A 24,107-nucleotide genomic window follows, 5' to 3' on the forward strand; every position below is an offset into this window, starting at 1 on the left:
GGACCAATTAATGGTGGAGGGAGCCTCTAAACAGCCCAGTTTGGGCAAATTCATGGTGGAGGGAGCCTCTAACCAGCCCAGTTTGGACCAATTAATGGTGGAGGGAGCCTCTAACCAGCCCAGTTTGGACCAATTAATGGTGGAGGGAGCCTCTAACCACCCCAGTTTGGACCAATTCATGGTGGAGGGAGCCTCTAACCAGCCCAGTTTGGACCAATTCATGGTGGAGGGAGCCTCTAACCAGCCCAGTTTGGACCAATTAATGGTGGAGGGAGCCTCTAACCACCCCAGTTTGGACCAATTCATGGTGGAGGGAGCCTCTAAAAAACCCAGTTTGGACCAATTCATGGTGGAGGGAGCCTCTAAACAGCCCAGTTTGGGCAAATTCATGGTGGAGGGAGCCTCTAAACAGCCCAGTTTGGGCAAATTCATGGTGGAGGGAGCCTCTAACCAGCCCAGTTTGGACCAATTAATGGTGGAGGGAGCCTCTAACCAGCCCAGTTTGGACCAATTCATGGTGGAGGGAGCCTCTAAACAGCCCAGTTTGGGCAAATTCATGGTGGAAGGAGCCTCTAACCAGCAGAGTTGTGGGAAAGCAGGGTGGAGGGAGCCTCTAACCAGCAGAGTTGGTGGAAATCAGGGTGGAGGGAGCCTCTAACCAGCAGAGTTGGGGGAAATCATGTTGGAGGGAGCCTAGTATTAGCAGAATTGTGCAACGCTTATGGTGGATGAGTATGAGGATGCGGAGGAATTGGAGAGGTTGAGTACAGACATGGAGTTTCATGTTGGGGTGCTTTACACAGGTGGGCACAAAAATGAAGGCTCTATCCAGTGGTGGTTCATTTTTATCAAAGTGAGCCGGTCGGCACTCTCAGCTGACAGACGGGTGCGCTTGTCAGTGATGATGCCACCGGCTGCACTGAACACCCTCTCAGATAGGACGCTGGCGGCAGGACAGGACAGCACCTCCAAGGCATATAGGGCAAGTTCAAGCCACAGGTCCAACTTCGACACCCAATACGTGTAGGGCGCAGAGGGGTCGGAGAGGACAGGGCTGTGGTCGGAAAGGTATTCCCGCAACATGCGCCTATACTTCTCACGCCTGGTGACACTAGGACCCTCCGTGGCGGCACTTTGGCGAGGGGGTGCCATCAAGGTGTCCCAGACCTTAGACAGTGTGCCCCTCGTTTGTGTGGACCGGTGAGAACTTGGTTGCCTACTGGAGGAACTGCCCTCCCTGCCGCCACTGTCACATGCTGGAAACATCTCCATCATATTCTGCACCAATTGCCTGTGGCAAGCATTGATGCGATTGGCCCTCCCCTCTACCGGAATAAAAGACGAGATGTTGTTTTTATACCGGGGGTCAAGGATAGCAAAGATCCAGTACTGGTTGTCCTCCATGATTTTGACAATACGCTTGTCGGTTGTAAAGCACCCCAACATGAACTCAGCCATGTCTGCCACAGTGTTAGTTGGCATGACTCCTCTGGCCCCACCGGAAAGTTCAATCTCCATTTCCTCCTCATCCTCCATGTCTACCCATCCGCGCTGCAACAATGGGACGATTCGAAGTTGCCCGGAAGCCTCCTGTATCACCATCACATCATCGGACAACTCTTCTTCCTCCTCCTCCTCCTCCTCCTCCTCCTCCATTAAACGCAGTGAAGCGGACAGATGTGTGGACCTACTCTCCAGCTGTGACGGATCGGATGCTATCCCTAACTCCTCTGTGTGATCTGAGTTATCCCTGATGTCAATCAGGGATTCTCTCAGAACACACAAGAGCGGGATTGTAAGGCTCACCATCGCATCCTCAGAGCTCACCCTCCTTGTGGACTCCTCAAAGACCCGTAGGATGTCACAAAGGTCTCTCATCCATGGCCACTCATGGATGTGAAACTGAGGCAGCTGACTTTGTGGCACCCTAGGGTTTTGTAGCTGGTATTCCATCAAAGGTCTCTGCTGCTCAACCACTCTATTCAACATCTGAAACGTTGAGTTCCAGCGTGTGGGGACGTCGCACAAAAGCCGGTGTTGTGGCACATGCAGGCGTTGCTGGAGAGATTTTAAGCTAGCAGCGGCTACTGTCGACTTGCGAAAGTGGGCGCACATGCGCCGCACTTTCACCAGTAGCTCTGGAACATTGGGGTAGCTCTTTAGGAAACGTTGCACCACTAGGTTGAAGACGTGGGCCAGGCATGGAACATGTTGGAGTCCGGCAAGCTCCAGAGCTGCTACCAGGTTCCGGCCGTTATCACAAACGACCATGCCTGGGCCCAGGTGCAGCGGCTCAAACCATATTGCCGTCTCATCGAGGAGGGCATCCCTCACCTCGGAGGCAGTGTGCTGTCTGTCCCCCAAGCTGATCAGCTTCAGCACAGCCTGCTGACGTCTACCAACGCCAGTGCTGCAACGTTTCCAACTCGTAGCTGGGGTCAATCTAACAGCGGAGGAGGAGGCGGTGGCGGAGGAGGAGGCGGAGGAGGAGGCGGTAGAGGAGGAGGAGGAGGGGGGTGTTCTTCTCGTGTCCCTGCCAGGAATGTTAGGCGGGGAGACGAGGTACACCGGGCCAGTTTGGGAAGCAGTCCCAGCCTCAACTACATTTACCCAGTGTGCCGTCAGTGAAATGTAGCGTCCCTGTCCGCATGCACTTGTCCACGCGTCGGTGGTCAAGTGGACCTTTGTGCAAAGCGCGGAACTAAGGGCCCGCCTGATGTTGAGTGACACGTGCTGGTGCAAGGCGGGGACGGCACACCGGGAGAAGTAGTGACGGCTAGGGACGGCATAGCGAGGTGCCGCAGTTGCCATCAGGTCCAGGAAGGCGGGAGTTTCAACAAGCCGGAACGCCAACATCTCCTGGGCCAGCAGTTTAGCGATGTTGGCGTTCAAGGCTTGCGCGTGTGGGTGGTTAGCAGTGTATTTCTGCCGCCGCTCCAATGTCTGAGAGATGGTGGGTTGTTGTAAAGAAACGCCTGATGGTGCCTTTGATGGTGCAGGAGAAGGAGATAAGACAGGACCAGGGGAGGATGAGGTAGAAGTCAACAAAGTGGCGGAGGCAGATGAAGTGGTGTCCTGGCTCGTCCTCTGGAGTGCATCGCCAGCACAGTCAGCAGTGGCAGTGGCAGAGGCAGAGGCAGAGGCAGTGGCAGTGGCGTGAACGGCAGGCGGCCTTTGTCCTGCCGTTGCTGCCTGCCACTGATTCCAGTGCTTGGATTCCAAATGACGGCGCATTGAAGTGGTGGACAGGTTGCTCTTCTCAGAGCCCCTAATCAATTTCGAGAGGCAAATTGTGCAGACAACACTATATCTGTCCTCGGCGCATTCCTTGAAAAAACTCCACACCTTCGAGAAACGTGCCCTCGAGGTGGGAGTTTTTCGGGGCTGGGTACGAACTGGAACATCTTGGGAGATTCCGGGTGTGGCCTGGCTTCGCCTAAGCTGCTGACCTCTGCCTCTGCCTCTAGCTACCCTTTTTGGTGCTGCACCTGCCTCAACATCCACACTACTTTCCCCGCTTGACATCCCCCCTGTCCAGGTCGGGTCAGTGTCCTCATCATCCACCACTTCCTCTTCCAACTCCTGTCTCATCTCCTCCTCCCGCACAATGCGCCAGTCAACTGGATGCCCTGACGGCAACTGCGTCACATCATCGTCGATGAGGGTGGGTTGCTGGTCATCCACCACCAAATCGAACGGAGATGGAGGAGACTCTAGTGTTTGAGCATCTGGACACAGATGCTCCTCTGTTAGGTTCGTGGAATCGTGACGTGGAGAGGCAGGTTGAGGGACAATGAAAGGAGCGGAGAACAGCTCTGGGGAGCAGGGACAGTTTGGGTTATTGTTCTGTAAAGCTTCGGAATTTTGGGAGGAAGGAAGACAAGACTGTTGGGTAATAGGAGGAGAGGAGGCAGAGTCTGACTGGCTGCTGGACAATGTGCTGTAAGCGTTCTCTGACAGCCATTGCAAGACCTGTTCCTGGTTCTCGGGCCTACTAAGGTTTGTACCCTGCAGTTTAGTTAATGTGGCAAGCAACCCTGGCACTGTGGAGTGGCGCAATGCTTGCTGCCCCACAGGAGTAGGCACGGGACGCCCTGTGGCTTCACTGCTACCTTGCTCCCCAGAACCATTCCCCCGACCTCGCCCACGGCCTCGTCCACGTCCCTTTCCGGGAGCCTTGCGCATTTTGAATTCCTAGTTAGAAATTGGCACTGTATACCAGTAGTAAAAATTGTGGGTGCACGTAACCCCAATATATTCTTTGAATTCCCAGTCAGACACTGGCACTATATGGCAGTAGCAAGAAATGAGGGTATTTGTATTCCCAATATACTCTTTGAATTCCCAGTCAGACAATGGCACTGTATACCAGTAGTAAAAATTGTGGGTGCACGTAACCCCAATATATTCTTTGAATTCCCAGTCAGACACTGGCACTATATGGCAGTAGCAAGAAATGAGGGTATTTGTATTCCCAATATACTCTTTGAATTCCCAGTCAGACAATGGCACTGTATACCAGTAGTAAAAATTGTGGGTGCACGTAACCCCAATATATTCTTTGAATTACCAGTCAGAAACTGGCACTATATGGCAGTAGCAAGAAATGAGGGTATTTATAACCCCAATATATTCTTTGAATTCCCAGTCAGACAATGGCACTGTATACCAGTAGTAAAAATTGTGGGTGCACGTAACCCCAATATATTCTTTGAATTACCAGTCAGAAACTGGCACTATATGGCAGTAGCAAGAAATGAGGGTATTTGTATTCCCAATATACTCTTTGAATTCCCAGTCAGACAATGGCACTGTATACCAGTAGTAAAAATTGTGGGTGCACGTAACCCCAATATATTCTTTGAATTACCAGTCAGAAACTGGCACTATATGGCAGTAGCAAGAAATGAGGGTATTTATAACCCCAATATATTCTTTGAATTCCCAGTCAGACAATGGCACTGTATACCAGTAGTAAAAATTGTGGGTGCACGTAACCCCAATATATTCTTTGAATTCCCAGTCAGAAACTGGCACTATATGGCAGTAGCAAGAAATGAGGGTATTTGTATTCCCAATATACTCTTTGAATTCCCAGTCAGACAATGGCACTGTATACCAGTAGTAAAAATTGTGGGTGCACGTAACCCCAATATATTCTTTGAATTACCAGTCAGAAACTGGCACTATATGGCAGTAGCAAGAAATGAGGGTATTTATAACCCCAATATATTCTTTGAATTCCCAGTCAGACAATGGCACTGTATACCAGTAGTAAAAATTGTGGGTGCACGTAACCCCAATATATTCTTTGAATTCCCAGTCAGAAACTGGCACTATATGGCAGTAGCAAGAAATGAGGGTATTTGTATTCCCAATATATTCTTTGAATTCCCAGTCAGACAATGGCACTGTATACCAGTAGTAAAAATTGTGGGTGCACGTAACCCCAATATATTCTTTGAATTACCAGTCAGAAACTGGCACTATATGGCAGTAGCAAGAAATGAGGGTATTTATAACCCCAATATATTCTTTGAATTCCCAGTCAGACAATGGCACTGTATACCAGTAGTAAAAATTGTGGGTGCACGTAACCCCAATATATTCTTTGAATTCCCAGTCAGACACTGGCACTATATGGCAGTAGCAAGAAATGAGGGTATTTGTATTCCCAATATACTCTTTGAATTCCCAGTCAGACAATGGCACTGTATACCAGTAGTAAAAATTGTGGGTGCACGTAACCCCAATATATTCTTTGAATTACCAGTCAGAAACTGGCACTATATGGCAGTAGCAAGAAATGAGGGTATTTATAACCCCAATATATTCTTTGAATTCCCAGTCAGACAATGGCACTGTATACCAGTAGTAAAAATTGTGGGTGCACGTAACCCCAATATATTCTTTGAATTACCAGTCAGAAACTGGCACTATATGGCAGTAGCAAGAAATGAGGGTATTTGTATTCCCAATATACTCTTTGAATTCCCAGTCAGACAATGGCACTGTATACCAGTAGTAAAAATTGTGGGTGCACGTAACCCCAATATATTCTTTGAATTACCAGTCAGAAACTGGCACTATATGGCAGTAGCAAGAAATGAGGGTATTTATAACCCCAATATATTCTTTGAATTCCCAGTCAGACAATGGCACTGTATACCAGTAGTAAAAATTGTGGGTGCACGTAACCCCAATATATTCTTTGAATTCCCAGTCAGAAACTGGCACTATATGGCAGTAGCAAGAAATGAGGGTATTTGTATTCCCAATATACTCTTTGAATTCCCAGTCAGACAATGGCACTGTATACCAGTAGTAAAAATTGTGGGTGCACGTAACCCCAATATATTCTTTGAATTACCAGTCAGAAACTGGCACTATATGGCAGTAGCAAGAAATGAGGGTATTTATAACCCCAATATATTCTTTGAATTCCCAGTCAGACAATGGCACTGTATACCAGTAGTAAAAATTGTGGGTGCACGTAACCCCAATATATTCTTTGAATTCCCAGTCAGACACTGGCACTATATGGCAGTAGCAAGAAATGAGGGTATTTGTATTCCCAATATACTCTTTGAATTCCCAGTCAGACAATGGCACTGTATACCAGTAGTAAAAATTGTGGGTGCACGTAACCCCAATATATTCTTTGAATTACCAGTCAGAAACTGGCACTATATGGCAGTAGCAAGAAATGAGGGTATTTATAACCCCAATATATTCTTTGAATTCCCAGTCAGACAATGGCACTGTATACCAGTAGTAAAAATTGTGGGTGCACGTAACCCCAATATATTCTTTGAATTACCAGTCAGAAACTGGCACTATATGGCAGTAGCAAGAAATGAGGGTATTTGTATTCCCAATATACTCTTTGAATTCCCAGTCAGACAATGGCACTGTATACCAGTAGTAAAAATTGTGGGTGCACGTAACCCCAATATATTCTTTGAATTACCAGTCAGAAACTGGCACTATATGGCAGTAGCAAGAAATGAGGGTATTTATAACCCCAATATATTCTTTGAATTCCCAGTCAGACAATGGCACTGTATACCAGTAGTAAAAATTGTGGGTGCACGTAACCCCAATATATTCTTTGAATTCCCAGTCAGAAACTGGCACTATATGGCAGTAGCAAGAAATGAGGGTATTTGTATTCCCAATATACTCTTTGAATTCCCAGTCAGACAATGGCACTGTATACCAGTAGTAAAAATTGTGGGTGCACGTAACCCCAATATATTCTTTGAATTACCAGTCAGAAACTGGCACTATATGGCAGTAGCAAGAAATGAGGGTATTTATAACCCCAATATATTCTTTGAATTCCCAGTCAGACAATGGCACTGTATACCAGTAGTAAAAATTGTGGGTGCACGTAACCCCAATATATTCTTTGAATTCCCAGTCAGAAACTGGCACTATATGGCAGTAGCAAGAAATGAGGGTATTTGTATTCCCAATATATTCTTTGAATTCCCAGTCAGACAATGGCACTGTATACCAGTAGTAAAAATTGTGGGTGCACGTAACCCCAATATATTCTTTGAATTACCAGTCAGAAACTGGCACTATATGGCAGTAGCAAGAAATGAGGGTATTTATAACCCCAATATATTCTTTGAATTCCCAGTCAGACAATGGCACTGTATACCAGTAGTAAAAATTGTGGGTGCACGTAACCCCAATATATTCTTTGAATTCCCAGTCAGAAACTGGCACTATATGGCAGTAGCAAGAAATGAGGGTATTTGTATTCCCAATATACTCTTTGAATTCCCAGTCAGACAATGGCACTGTATACCAGTAGTAAAAATTGTGGGTGCACGTAACCCCAATATATTCTTTGAATTACCAGTCAGAAACTGGCACTATATGGCAGTAGCAAGAAATGAGGGTATTTGTATTCCCAATATATTCTTTGAATTCCCAGTCAGACAATGGCACTGTATACCAGTAGTAAAAATTGTGGGTGTATATAGCCCCAATTCTATTGCTAGGGGACTTGCAGGGTATTTCTGGGGTGAAGGTGGGGGGGCACACCGTTGGAACGGGTATCGGGGTATATATCGGGTATACGGGAATACACTGACAGTGTATTCCATTCAGGATCCTGGGAAAGCTGGGTTGCGGCGATTGAGCCCGTCAGTGCCACGTTACACTGACAAGCTTCTCCCTGGAATTTAGCTCTTACAAGAGCTGTTGGTTGTCTTCTCCTTCCTATCCTAGCCTGTCCCTGCCTACCCAGAATCTAAGCCCTAGCTAGCTGGACGGAAACCTCCGTCCTCGGTGAATTGCAAGCTCAGAATGACGCGAAGCTGGGCGGCGCTGTTCTTTTAAATTAGAGGTCACATGTTTTCGGCAGCCAATGGGTTTTGCCTACTTTTTTCAACGTCACCGGTGTCGTAGTTCCTGTCCCACCTACCCTGCGCTGTTATTGGAGCAAAAAAGGCGCCAGGGAAGGTGGGAGGGGAATCGAGTAATGGCGCACTTTACCACGCGGTGTTCGATTCGATTCGAACATGCCGAACAGCCTAATATCCGATCGAACATGAGTTCGATAGAACACTGTTCGCTCATCTCTAGCTATTACCTTTTACTACTCAACAGTCAGTGTGTAGAACGAATAGATAAAAGTTACAGAAATTTACCAAAGGCTAATAATCATTAGACTAGAATGAATTATTGGTACATTCCTCTACACACACCCCTACATAGTTGAGTATTGTCCTGGTGGGCTTGGTGAAGGCGAGTCCATGAAGAGTCTGTAATTGTTAGCAGGATCTCGGGTTGGCTCTTCTGCTTTCACAATAGCAACACATACAGATATACGAACTTATCATAGAAGACAAAAAATAATGAAAAGTCATTGAAAACTGTTTTTCCACAGACTTTTCATTGAGTTTTGCTGTCTTCTGTGGTAGGATATCACACAGTAGCAGTTTAACCAACTGTAGAAATTTGGGGAAGCTCTGCTACTGCTGTAGATGGAGGTACTGCAGCAAATCTATGGATTCAAGAAGCATAATGATAGATTAGGAAAAGGTGGCAAATGTCTGACCACAAGGCGCTCACTGCTAGGACCTCCACCTGCCATTCTTAAGTGTGGAGGCCTTGACAGATAAGAGTATAGAAGTTAACCACATATCAATGATAGGGTTGAGCTGATCTTGAAATTTCAGGATCGTTTTTAAAATTTGATTCCCGATCATTTTCCGTCTGAACCTGATCCTAATGCAAGTCAATGGAATTTTTTAATGATTGAACATTGGATTTTTAAAACTATCCTATTCACTACACAGCATGGAGTCCAAAAATTGAACGCTTCAATTTTTGGACTTCACGCTGTGTAATGATTAAAAAAATACCCTGGCTACTTAGTCCCCCCCACTTACCTGCACAGAATCGCTGCCACTCCCTGTTGTTCTCGCTCCTCTTCTCTCTACTTCACATGCATGCAGAGCGACGTGCGCGTCCCCGCCTCCCTAGACTAGTGTTATTGAAGCTGGGAGTAGGCGGGGCTTGTTGTGGCTTAGGAGAGTGTGGGCAGGTACAGGGTGGGGAGACATGAGTGCATCACTCACGTTTCCCCTCCCAGTACCCGCCCACACTCTCCTAAGCCACAAGCCCCACCTTCTTCCAGCATCTGTAACACTAGCCTAGGGAGGCGGGGGCACGCACGGCGCTCTGAAGGCATGTGAATGCGAAAGGAGAGGACCGAGATGAATGGGGAGTGGCAGCGGATCTCTGCAGGTAAGTTGAGCGATCGGGAATGGAATTCCAATCCCGATCTTTTTTTAGGTGGGATCGGAACCCAATCACGATCGTGAAATTTACTCGATCGCCGATCAGGATCCGATCCCCATCGCTCAACCCTAATCAATGAGCTAGGTCTCCATTCCTTAGCAATCTTGATACCACATTCTTCATGGGTTATCTAATTATAGACTCTGCATGTTGCCAATAACAGAATTTCTATGGTATTTTTCTATCATTTAAGGAGGAAGAAAAGCCAGCTCTGTATGTGTACAATGCGGTTACCAAAGAGAGAGTTCCAATAATGGGGAATATTCATCTTCTAGCTGCTACGGTCTCAAAGCTCAAGTCTCTTTTGTCTTTGAAATGTGGATTTCCAGTCAGTGTATTCTGCCTGAGGACATTAGGGGGAAAAGAAATGTATGACTGTAATATATTGAGCGACTACAATCTGGATCTAGGTATGCAACTTACTCCCTCTAACTAAGCAAGTATTACCAAGTTTACCAGTGCAAAATACCATTATCATGTATTTGCCATAACCAACATAAAATACATAAAACCACTGGAATATAGATGAAGTGTTTAACATTTTTGTAGATCTTGTAAATGTAATACAGATGTAAGAATTTAGGTATTTCAACATAAAAAATTAAAACTTACTTTGTTTCAGGGAGTGCTAGCTCTGTGATCTGACAGACTGTGCTTGCATCACAGCTAGCACACCCAGAGCCAAGGTATTTTCGGGTGTTGCATTGTTGAAGTAGAGACTTTTAGGGTCAGTGCACACTGAGTTTTTTGGCGCTGATTTTAACGCTGAATCCGCTTCAAAATCAGTCTCCAAAAAAAGCCTCCCAATAGAACGCTAGAAATAGAAATAAAGCCATCACTTATATGTTAAAATAAACAGTTTTAGCACCGAACATTCACAATTCGTAGATGTAAACAGGTTCAAACAGACTCGGCAGTCGTTTCACAGTGTGGACATGGACCTATGAAATGATCTACAGTTGTTTTTCCCAACCTATTCAGACTTGGAAAACCCCTGGAAAAAAAACTGCTGGACTCTGTGATGGCGGCCCCATTGGAGCCTCCGACAGTACAGTATTTATAGAAACTACAATATTATATATTATCTATCACTAGGATATAGCAAATAGTAGTTTTCCAAACTTTTATTTTCCAAAAGTTCACATCTTCTAAACTTCTTGCTGCCTATGTAGTAAATCCTAGGGGTGCAACATAACATAGAGGCAGACTAAGTGACCGCTACAGAGAATGCAGAGAAGGGACCCAGCCCTGGTTTGGCCCTTTCACCTTTACGTCTGCAGAAGGGTACTTATTATGGGCTTTCCTCTCCTGATAAACTGCATTGTTAGCAGAGGATGACAAACTGGCCAGAGGGTCATGAAGAGATTGTGATGAACATTACAAACACCATACAAACCAGGTACCATAAAGGAAAACTATGAAGAATGTCTCCACTCTTGGGGAAATACCATTTTGGCCACAAATAATCATGGTGTCGGGATGGCTAAAACTTTAATATTTTTGTCATGGGCTATAATTGGTCTCAGATATGTTTAATGCTTAGAGCAGATTTGCTTTCTATAATATAAAAGTTTCAGGTCTTGTTGCTGAGATCAGGGAAAGACCTGATCAGGGCTTAAAGGGGTTGTCCAGGTTATTAAAATAAATATAATTTTGTAAAATATTAAAGGTTATTAAACTCCTCAAATACCATAAAAATAAGCTGTGCTCAACTGCCATTTCCCTGGAGATCCTGCACTGCCTCCCCCCTGGCCTTCTGGTGTATCCTTACGTCAGGTTCACCATCCTTTTTTACATGACATGCTGATTTAAGAAGAAGAAAAAAATGAAGTAGTCAGTGTGTCATGCATTAATAGATGTTGATCCTTACATGAAAGTCATATAACGCAAGCCATAACCACAACCAGTTAACTGGTTGATTCAACTTTAAATCCTGTTCTGTAGTAAGACAGCTTTGTGGGGGCAGAGGATCAAAGAGACAACATCAAAGATAGTCCTGTGCTGGGTGGATATGCCTGGGGTGCACCTGCCTCAGGTGTTAGGGGTTGCCTATATGGCATGTAACTACTGCAGCCAGTTAGGCATTGTATTGTTGTTCAATGGCTCACTTCATGTAATAGGACACGTGACTGTTGTGGCCACTGATCATGTGCCTTATGCATATAATCATAGTCCCAGAGACCAAGGAAGAGGTGGTGCTGGATCCCCTGGGAAACAGGTAAGTACAGATGTTTTATGGTTTTAAAATTTCCTTTATAAACAAGTTTGCCAACCCTGGTTGGGAAACAATGTCATAGGTTGGCTATTGTTGAATAGTTTGTTGGACTGTTCATCACACTTTGACTTCATGAGATTACATGTAGGTTTTTATGCGTTTTAGATTCAACCCAGCATATGAACTTACCATTGACTTTATATTGATCGATAGGTGGCACAGTAAAAATGGATGTCTGGGATGGCTGGAAAGAGCTCCTTAATGCATGTGTACATGGACACAAAGAAAGCGTTCAGCGTTATTTATCAAAGTATGAAACTATTCTCAGGTACACAAGATTTTAGCGTCAGTTTTTTCATTTCCATAAAATGTGTTGCTTAACCATGGCAAATTTAACCATTTTACATCATCTCACACGCCCGGGTTATATGCACATTAATGTGTATGCATATGGGTCTATGGAAAAACAGCACATGAATGATATTTGTTTGTTGCCTGCACCCTCCACTGATCCATTGACGCTTGCAATGAAAACGACTACAAACTGGACAGGAATAGGAGCTGTCCAAAATTTTGCCATAAGAAATAATAGGTCATCGTGTTAGCCATTAAAAATATGGCTATCACAGGGACAATGCACACTTGGAGCCTCCCAGTGATAGAGAGCAGAGATTTCTCATGTTATGATTGTATTACAGGAAACGTTGTTCATGGCTATTGCTCTTTTTTTTTTTTTCCTTTGGGAGGGGGGGGGTAGATGAACTATTAATGTAACAACCAGTATTTTGGTTGGAATCAATCAAAAAGATGCAATGATAATCCTTAATGATCTGATAATGTGTCAGATTATTAAGGATTATCATTACATCTATGGTCATATTTACATATTGCAAATTTTATGTAACTTGGGTCCCTTTGCTAAGTTTTGAGGTTTCATCACATGTAATAGAACAGAAATTCTGGCACTCTTACAGTATGTTGCTTCCAAATAATTCAAAATTTTATTTCATCCAAATAAAATGTTTCGATCCACACTCAAAGGAGTATAGTATACAAAGGAGCATAGGATACCTGCCTATACTCCTTTGCTTCCTGACTATGTCTCCTTGCATATCTCTCATCCAATAACTGCTGAAGATCCGAGTATGGACCAAAATGTTTTATTTATTTGGATGAAATAAAATTTTGTGTTATTGGGAAGCAACATATGAGTACCAGAATTTCTGTTCTATTGATATACAGTTGAGAAGCCTTTCTGAGCACCATTAACAGGAAACCAAGTGACGTATCATTATTATCTGGATGGTATCATCACATGTAATGCCTGTAAACCAACAGCACAATATAGTTAGTGTTCTTTTGGCAAATATGAGAGGCGATCTATGCCTATAATATTCTGCCTTATATACAGTAAGAGAATATATTTAAATAATGGAATAACTTGAAGCTTGCAAGAGAAAGACTGTGGATGAGAATACTTGTCAATACTGAGCTATAGATAGGGATTTCATCACCCAGGGCGATGGGTGATGAAATAATCTAATGTCTCTACCCCCATTTACATACAAACCCCTAGAAATGTTCTTGCCTCTAACTGTATATGGAATACAGGCTTGGAGGACAGGCTGTGTAAAACACAAAGAAGAGGAGTGAAGGGTCTCTTCTAACAGTTATATCTTAGGTGTTATAAAACATTATCATATGAAAGAGGAGATTCTCGTCTTCCATTTGACACAAAATTTTCAGTGCTATCTGTATTATTTCCAGAGATACAAGTGGGTGAAAACACAGTCAGGAGTAGGATATTTATATGCAGGTGCAATATATATATATATATATATATATATATATATATATATATATATATATATATATATATATACACACACACACACAGTATATCCCAATCCCCACTGTGTTTTCAACCGCATAGCAACAATATAGATAGCACTGCAAATTTAGTGTTATATACCTGTTATATACCTGTAAATCTCCTCTTTCATACAAAAAGAAAAGCAAGTTTCTGCATTTTATAACAGCATAGATATAACTGTTTGACATCACACACCTAATACTCACATATATTACTAGATATTTCACACATAACACACATATACTAATGCACATTAAACATACATCACACACATATCAATACATACAGTTACGAATATTACACATACATATCCCTGCTAAGCACATACAGTCCTATGAAAAAGTTTGGGCACCCCTATTAATCTTAATCATTTTTAGTTCTAAATATTTTAGTGTTTGCAACAGCCATTTCAGTTTGATATATCTAATAACTGATGGACACAGTAATATTTCAGGATTGAAATGAGGTTTATTGTACTAACAGAAAATGCGCAATATGCATTAAACCAAAATTTGACCGGTGCAAAAATATGGGCACCTCAACAGAAAAGTGACATTAATATTTAGTACATCCTCCTTTTGCAAAGATAACAGCCTCTAGTCGCTTCCTGTAGCTTTTAATCAGTTCCTGGATCCTGGATGAAGGTATTTTGGACCATTTCTTTCTACAAAACAATTCAAGTTCAGTTAAGTTTGATGGTCGCCGAACATGGACAGCCCGCTCTCAAATGATCTGAAAACAAAGATTGTTCAACATAGTTGTTCAGGGGAAGGATACAAAACGTTGTCTCAGAGATTTAACCTGTCAGTTTCCACTGTGAGGAACATAGTAAGGAAATGGAAGACCACAGGGACAGTTCTTGTTAAGCCCAGAAGTGGCAGGCCAAGAAAAATATCAGAAAGGCAGAGAAGAAGAATGGTGAGAACAGTCAAGGACAATCCACAGACCACCTCCAAAGAGCTGCAGCATCATCTTGCTGCAGATGGTGTCACTGTGCATCGGTCAACTATACAGCGCACTTTGCACAAATAGAAGCTGTATGGGAGAGTGATGAGAAAGAAGCCGTTTCTGCACGTACGCCACAAATAGAGTTGCCTGAGGTATGAAAAAGCACATTTGGACAAGGCAGCTTCATTTTGGAAACAAAAATTGAGTTGTTTGGTTATAAAAAAAAAGGCGTTATGCATGGCGTCCAAAAAGAAACAGCATTCCAAGAAAAACACTTGCTACCCACTGTAAAATTTGGTGGCGGTTCCATCATGCTTTGGGGCTGTGTGGCCAATGCCGGCATCGGGAATCTTGTTAAAGTTGAGGGTCGCATGGATTCCACTCAGTATCAGCAGATTCTTGAGAATAATGTTCAAGAATCAGTGACGAAGTTGAAGTTACGCCGGGGATGGATATTTCAGCAAGACAATGATCCAAAACACTGCTCCAAATCCTCAGGCATTCATGCAGAGGAACAATTACAATGTTCTGGAATGGCCATCCCAGTCCCCAGACCTGAATATCATTGAACATCTGTGAGATGATTTGAAGCGGGCTGTCCATGCTCGGCGACCATCTAACTTAACTGAACTTGAATTGTTTGTCCAAAATACCTTTATCCAGGATCCAGGAACTGATTAAAAGCTACAGGAAGCGACTAGAGGCTGTTATCTTTGCAAAAGGAGGATGTACTAAATATTAATGTCACTTTTCTGTTGAGGTGCCCATACTTTTGCACCGGTCAAATTTTGGTTTAATGCATATTGCGCATTTTCTGTTAGTACAATAAACCTCATTTCAATCCTGAAATATTACTGTGTCCATCAGTTATTAGATATATCAAACTGAAATGGCTGTTGCAAATACCAAAATATTTAGAACTAAAAATGATTAAGATTAATAGGGGTGCCCAAACTTTTTCATAGGACTGTATATGCATAGCCTTTAAAAAGGCTATTCCACACATATCTTTTGTATGCAAATTGCCTTAGTAGTTTCTGAATAAGTCTGTTTTTATTCATAGCTAATTAGCCTTCTCCAAGCACCGGAAGTGTCTGTGTGCACTGTTTGCTCTGTGTATGAGAGCAGAGGGGCTGCTGTGCTGATGACTCATCTCTCTGCTCTCATAAACATAGAGAATAACAGAGAGAAGTGCACAGAGACACTTCCTGTGCATGGAGAAGGCTAATTAGCATATGAATAAAAACGGACTTAGTCAGAAACTACTGAGTCAATTTACATACAAAAGGTAAGTGTGGAATAGCCTTTCTAAAGACTATGCAAGTATATGCTTAGCTAAAAATGACTTTTCCCAATGATAGAGCCATTTAAAGTCCTGGCAGTGGAGAGGAAGCTGCAATGTACACATGACAAACCCTCTCTGCACTCCTCCCTATTTCTGTTCCTCCACACAGAGCAGCTGTCTAGATCAAGCTACAATAGCCAGTAAGAACCTCTGGCTGTGGTAACAAAGACAGAGAGAGGAAGGCAATATCCCAAGATATTCTAACCATTTGCCCACAATATGTATACCTTACTGTGGCCTCTCAGCTATACCTGTGTGATAATAAGAATAACAGATCAGTCAATAGTTGGTTTCAAGGCTCAAACTGTTGATTCTGTTCTACACTAAATAAAAGCAAAATGAAACATAGTTGGAAACAAAGGTAGTTATGACATATTACATATTTTTGTTTAAAAACTATAACCCATGGGAGCTCCAGCTTTATCTGAAGTGTTTTGGTCTATGTGTTCTACTCTTGCATTACAATGCAAGGATGGACCAAGTTGCCGATTTTGCAGTTACAAATCCGGAACAAGAAGGACCCGCGCTGAATAGTTAGGTGAATAACGACTTTTTATTGAACAACACACAAGGCGTTTCGGGCATTCACTCTGCCCTTCCTCAGGTGCAATAGTTCTACATAAACAATGAAACAATAAAAAAATATAAAATCCATATAACAATATATACGCCTAAGTTGTTTTGCAGAAATACAAAAACAACCAATGTCTTGGCTATTGTGTGGATAAACAATAGTCAAAAGCAGGGCCGGCGTCAGCGCATAGCATAGTCGGGCAAGTGCCGGGGCCCACAGAGCCTCTGGCACTTGCCCGCCCCAGCACTTGCCTGTCCCGATTTCAGCTCATCGGCGTTCGACAGACGCCGATGAGCTGAATACATAGACGATTAAAGCAGGAGCTGTGACAGCTCAGCTCCTGCTTTAAAGCTGCGGCCCGGCTTGCGTGTGTATGCGCGATGATGTCATCACATCGCGCCTACACACGCAAGCCGGCCGCAGCTTTAAAGCAGGAGCTGAGCTGTCACAGCTCCTGCTTTAATCGTCTATTTGAATGGAGTGAGAGCAGAGAGAGGAGCGTCGGGGGAGCGATGGAAGGTGAGTGTAAGTGTTTGTTTTATATTAAGGTGGAACATAATGAAGGGGGCCCATGAAACTGAGGGGCAAATGAAGGGGAGGGAACGGCATGACACTGGAGAAGATGAAGAGGGTGGGGAGAGAACAGCATGAAACTGAGGACAGAGATGGAGGGGGCCCAATGAAACTGGGGGGGGCAAATTAAGGGGTGGGGGGAATGGCATGACACTGGGGAAGATGAAGGGGGTGGGGAGAGAATCTCATGAAACTGGGGACAGAGATGGAGGGGGCCCAATGAAACTGGGGGGGCAAATGAAGGGGAGGGGGGAATGGCATGACACTGGGGAAGATGAAGGGGGGGAGAGAACGGCATGAAACTGGGGACAGAGATGGAGGGGGCCCAATGAAACTGGGGGGGGGCAAATGAAGGGGAGGGGGGGGACGGCATGACACTGGGGCAGATGGGGGGGTGGAACAGCATGACACTGGGGCAGAGACGGGGGACATGAAACTGTGGGCAGATGAAGGGGGAGAATGTGATGAAACTGGGGACAGAGATGGAGGGGGGACATGAAACTGGGGGCAGAGGAAGGGTGTATATGAAACTGGGGGAGAGATGGAGGGGCAGCATATAATTTACGGGTGACTGTAGGAGGATTATACTGTGTGGGAGCACATGATAAATGAATGAGAATGGGCGGAGTCAACATAAAAGTGGGTGGAGCCAAATTTGCCGTGGCGCGCACCGCACATTTTGCCCCTCTTTCTACTCTTTAAAAGTTGGGAGGTATGGCGTTGGTGACGCCACACTCCTGCGTGACGTCACTCGCTTCATCTGCAACGCATAGTGTCTCAAATCCCCTGCCTCCTTTACAAGGGGGCCCACTGAGGCTCTGTAGCCCAAGGGCCCATAAAAACCTGGAGCCGGCCCTGGTCAAAAGTAAAATACATATTTAAAAGAGACAATCTGTAACTAAAAATATAGATAATAGTAAGTAAAAGACTTTCTAAAATCTTTTGGACACCGCATCATGTAAACCTGTGTTTACAACAATTAAAGCCGGAATCTTCTTTGCAGTTCATCAGACCCATGTACATCAGAAGTACTCATAGAAGGCCACCAATAAATAATTACCAAAAAAAATTCTTTCCCAAACAATCCTTCATATAACACTATGATCAATAGTGAGCAGTTCTAGTTTTAGATTGTGAACGTGCAACAATCATGGGCATAAATCTCATAATAGAGAAGCATATTAGCTTACCTGGACGGCAAAGGTAAGCTAATATGCTTCTCTATTATGAGATTTATGCCCATGATTGTTGCACGTTCACAATCTAAAACTAGAACTGCTCACTATTGATCATAGTGTTATATGAAGGATTGTTTGGGAAAGAATTTTTTTTGGTAATTATTTATTGGTGGCCTTCTATGAGTACTTCTGATGTACATGGGTCTGATGAACTGCAAAGAAGATTCCGGCTTTAATTGTTGTAAACACAGGTTTACATGATGCGGTGTCCAAAAGATTTTAGAAAGTCTTTTACTTACTATTATCTATATTTTTAGTTACAGATTGTCTCTTTTAAATATGTATTTTACTTTTGACTATTGTTTATCCACACAATAGCCAAGACATTGGTTGTTTTTGTATTTCTGCAAAACAACTTAGGCGTATATATTGTTATATGGATTTTATATTTTTTTATTGTTTCATTGTTTATGTAGAACTATTGCACCTGAGGAAGGGCAGAGTGAATGCCCGAAACGCGTAGTGTGTTGTTCAATAAAAAGTCGTTATTCACCTAACCATTCACCGCGGGTCCTTCTTGTTCCGGATTTGTAACTGCAAAATCGGAAACTTGGTCCATCCTTGCATTATCTATACACCCACGAAGTGTGAGGTACCTCACAGCTGCACCCAATTTAGGATCCTTGTCCAGTGATCCTGTTGCTTTGTAAAGTGTTGTGTATCCACACAACCCTTAAAGGTGAGCCTAGATTTGTCTTTACACCCAACCAGTAAGCATACAGATCTACACTACGGTTTGCTCGGTGTCTTTTTCCTTTTCTTTTGAGATACTTTTGCATTACAGTGACTTATGTGTATCTCCCAATCAGGTTCCAGCAGCGAGCAGCACTTTACATAGCTGCGCACTTTGGCCATCTAGAGCTTGCAGAATGGCTACAGGCCAAAGGTGTTAGAGCAGACGAGGCAGTTGGTGTTCATCCTTATAGAGAATGGTGCCGTGATACTGACCATCATGATATTGAAAAATGTGCAGTCCACGTTGCTGCTGAAAAAGGTCAGCTTCTTGTCATCAAATCATTTATTGCACGGAATATTTTGTGCTTGGAGTGTCAAAACGCACTGGGCCAGACACCACTCAGGATATGTATCCAGCATGGACATAAAGACTGCCTATTATATTTAATCATGAAAACTTGGTCAGTTGTCTCCTTTCCAAATGTCTCTTTTCCTATGAACATCTACATTAAAATAAAGAAATGGCTTTATAGAGCCCAGAAAAGAGTCTGCAAAGTAAAAAAATGGGCTCCACAATTTAAAACCCGAGTCGGGGACCCAGTTGTGGTTGATGGTTTCACAGAGCCCAAGATGACCAGTAGAGATTTACATGATATTTATCAGGACAAATGGAGACGGGTTATGCAGAACTCTCGAGCACACAGCAGTCAGGCAATTGTTAATGCAGTTTTACAATTGCGTCCTAATACACTGAGGGAGCGGAAAGCAAAATTATCCAGATTTCCATCACTCAACCAAATAGGAGAAAATCCTGTAAAGATGAGACCTGCATCAGAATCACCGGATATTAATGATATGTTTACAAGTGGCTGGAGTCCTCATATTCCACTTCCACCAATCACAAATACTGCCAACAGTCGCCCACGTAATTTAAGAACACCCCAAGCTTCTTTTCTGCTGAATTCCTCTCTAGAGTCCTTCTCAAAATACAGTGGCCGGACACCAAGACAGAATGCAGTATATTTTTTAAGCCTTGCAAGGTAAGGGTATAAGTTACTAATATGCTGTCTATTTCTTAATGTTATGTAATGTCTAGAGTTGCTTTTCCGTCTGTAAACTAGTGTAAGGCTGAAGCCCCACGTTGCAAAAAACTACATTTTACGGTACCTACAAAGTTTATGGGATTCTAGTTAATCCCATCCACACATTGCATAAAAATATCTGCAGCGGAAAATCAATCACAGCATGTCAATTATACCTATGGAAGTACTGCGGGAAAAATGCTGTGGAAAAAAACCTGATGTGTTTCTGCTGCGTTTTCAGCTGCATTTTTTTTTACTGCATCAAAACTGATGACACCTGTATGATCACTGGGGTTTAACTGCAGGTTCAATCACAAGAAGGGGGCTCTCTGTCCCTTGTTTGAATGCAGCAATTGTCACACATGGATAAAACAGTTCCAATTGATCTCTATGGAACTGACAGAAATAGCCAAGTATAGTGCTCAGCTAAATTTCAGTCCCATAGACTGTGAATAGAGTGATAACACACATATCACCACGTCTCCAATCCAACAAAGGACTTGTGACTCCTATTCTTGTGATTGGTCCCAGCAGTTGTACCCTTGGCATTCATGCGTTCATCAACTATCTTGTGTAAAGATGATAAATGTATTTTGTGGACAATCCCTTTACAGACCAAGATAATTTGACATTAAAGGGGTTGTCCCATCTCAAGGATCCTATCTATACTGGTATCTTATGTAAATTGAAGACTTTTCCTAAATATATTGCTTTAGAAATTCTGCTTTGTTTGCATGGTATGTGAATTTATTCCTCCCATTGTTTACATAGCGTTGTTATAACCACGGACCTGGGAGATAGGACAAGTGACGTCACTTACTCAGTGCTGGCAGGACAATCCGTTAAGCTAATTGCAGTTTGCTGATAAAGCCGAGTCTGTTATCTCTCTATGTAAACACACAGATAACATGGAGTCCATTCTGTACAAGAATCTGCAGATGATCTGACCTGCAGAAGTGGTGTGTGTCCCATTCAGCAGGAAGGAGGGGGAGGGAGAGAAATACAGGAAGTGAGAAGCAGGCACTGCAAGCAGCCTGGCTGAAAGGTTGTTATGGGAGAACCCCTTTAACCCCTTAGCGACCCTTGACGTAACTGTACGTCATGGGTCGCATGGGGATGTATGGAGCGAGCTCACATGCTGAGCTCGCTCCATACACGGCAGATGCCGGCTGTATCATACAGCCAGGACCTGCCACTAACAGCAGCGGTCGGTGCCCGAGCCGATCGCTGCTGTTAACCCTTTACACACTGCGGTCAAACGTGACCGCAGTGTGTAAACGGCGCCGGCGGCACGGGCGCCTCCATGTTTCGCCGATCACCGCCCTCCTGAACGTCACAGGAGGGCGGTGATCGGTTGCTATGACAGCCGGAAGCCTATTGAAGGCTTCCAGGCTTGTCTCTGCACTAGATCTATTAGACGATGCCAGAGGCATCGTCTAATAGAAGTCCTGCGATTTTCCTATTCACTGCAATACTGTAGTATTGCAGTGAATAGTATGAGCGATCAGACCCCCTAGGTTTCAAGGTACCTAAGGGGTCTGATCATAAATGTAACAGAAGAAAAGAAAAAGTTTTTAAAAGTATTAAAAAAATAAAAAAAATATAAAAGTTCAAATCACCCCCCTTTCCCTAGATTAGCTATAAAAGTAATTAAAGAACATTAAACATAAACATATTAGGTATCCCCGCGCTCCAAAATGCCTGAACTATTAGAATATTAAAACATTTATCCCGTACTGCGAACGGCGTAGCGGCAAAAAAAATAAAAACAGCCAAAAAGCGTTTTTTTCAACACTTTGCCTCCTATAAAAAATTTAATAAAAAGTGATCAAACCATCAGATCTTTCCCCAAATTGTATCAATAGAAACGTCATCTTGTCCCGCATAAAAAGACACCACAACCAGCTCCATACATGGAAATATGAAAAAGTTACAGGTGTTAGAACATGATGACACAAATTTTTTTTTCTATTTTGCAAAGTTTATCATTTTTTTAAAAGTATCAAAACATTTCAAATACTATATAAATTTGGTATCACCGCGTTCGTACTGACACGTAGAACACAGGTAACATGTCATTTGTACCAAACAGTGAACGCTGTAAAAATTAAACCCATAAGAAAATGGCGCAAATACATTTTTCCTCCAATTGCACCTCATTCTGAATTTTTTTCCAGCTTCACAGTACATTGCACAGCATATTGAATGGTGCCATTACAAAGTACAATTTGTCCCGCAAACAATAAGCCATCATGTGACTCTGTGAACTGAAAAATGAAAAAGTTATGGCTCTTGAAATGTGAGGAGGGAAAAACGAAAATGCGAAACCAAAAAATGGCCTGGTCCTTAAGGGGTTAAAGGGAACTTGTCTGAGAGAGCAGAATAGTATAAGTATGCTGCAGTTTGGCTAAGCTTAAATTTTATTGACTGCAGCACAGTTTGAGAGATGTGAGCCAGTTGCCTGGTATATTTATAAGCTGCTATCCCCCCCCCCCCCCCATCCATCTACTGCTGATTGACAGCTTTCTCCCTATTACTGTACATAGAGAGAAATTTGTCAATCAGCCGTATGGGATTTGTGTTTTTTTTGTTTTTTTTTGTGCAGAACCTCATTTGTTTAGATCATATGGAGCATAATTGGTTCAGCGCTTATTTCCGAGAAAGACTAAGGGTCAGATACTTAAAGGAAAGACCTGCCATGTACCGCTTACCAATAGTCATCTGGGCAGTACATGTGTGGAAATAATCACTCTTGCTGTTGGCATGGCCATCCTTCCTTGACTGAAATCTTGCAGGGCGTGAAGTTTGCCCTAGCTGTGCTGAGTGGGATGTGGGTCAAAGAAGAATGAGCATGTGAACAGGGCGTAAACTATGACTGTCGACCTCTGCAGCACCACCCAGATGGATATTAGTAAACAGCATACAGCAGTTTTATCTTCTTTTTCTACTGTATTTTACCTCCTATTATAACAAGTGGTATCAGCAGGGACATGTCTATAATGTTATTTATAGACATATCAGTATATAGCATCACATATCAGAGGATTTTTTAATATGGATGATGGACTCCCTTTAGCATTGCCACTTTTTGTCCAGTTGTTGGTAGCGATGATCAAATCTTGTAAGAATCATGCCAAAAAGTAAACAATGTATACATGGCGCTAAGTTACATTTTTCTTCAAAAATATTCATGATATAATGTTAACACTATATTGCCTTTACAGTGAGTTTAAAGAAAAGCCTTGGTTACAACAGCTAGATATGGCCAGGAGGCTAGCCAGAAAATCCGTGCACAGCCTGTAAAGCCTGGCAAGACCATGGACAGAGAACTGGAATACTGACACATCTCATGTATACAAGCAGGTTCGGGTTTCTTGCTGTTTATTATGAAGATATTACTGTCCAACATACTTATGATTGTGCCAAAGTAAGAAAAAAAATAGACCATGCTGACCTGTAAAAGCCTCTGCTGATCAGTGGTAAATAGAAGAGCATGGATATGGCCGATATGGCCTGTAATAGCCTGTATTGCTATTTTATCCCATATGCAACAGCTCAATTCTTATAAAAGCTGGACAACACCCTCTAATCATTATATTATATATCATTTTTGCTATGCTTATTACATTAAATGTAAAGTTGATTGACTATACACGTTCATGCTTGTTGATTGCGCATAGTTTGTTTGTAGTCTGTAACCATGAAGACACATAGGATTGCATAGTATTATTAAAAAAGAAACACAAGTAAACAGAAATAAAA

The 24,107-nt window shown here is 43.1% G+C and overlaps 1 protein-coding gene across 1 annotated transcript in view; it reads left to right on the forward strand.

Annotated features, from left to right (window-relative positions):
* Positions 1–23,648, forward strand: part of ANKUB1 (ankyrin repeat and ubiquitin domain containing 1) — a 38,702-nt gene extending 15,054 nt beyond the window's left edge. The window contains exons 3-6 of the mRNA XM_075268820.1: positions 10,016–10,232; positions 12,251–12,365; positions 19,398–20,303; positions 23,570–23,648. Coding sequence (XP_075124921.1) covers positions 10,016–10,232; positions 12,251–12,365; positions 19,398–20,303; positions 23,570–23,648 — 1,317 coding nt within the window. The remainder of the gene's footprint in view (positions 1–10,015; positions 10,233–12,250; positions 12,366–19,397; positions 20,304–23,569) is intronic.
* The last annotated feature ends 459 nt before the right edge of the window (positions 23,649–24,107 follow it).

This window comes from Leptodactylus fuscus, chromosome 3 (genome assembly GCF_031893055.1).
Source record: "Leptodactylus fuscus isolate aLepFus1 chromosome 3, aLepFus1.hap2, whole genome shotgun sequence".
NCBI classification, from domain to species: Eukaryota; Metazoa; Chordata; class Amphibia; order Anura; family Leptodactylidae; genus Leptodactylus; species Leptodactylus fuscus.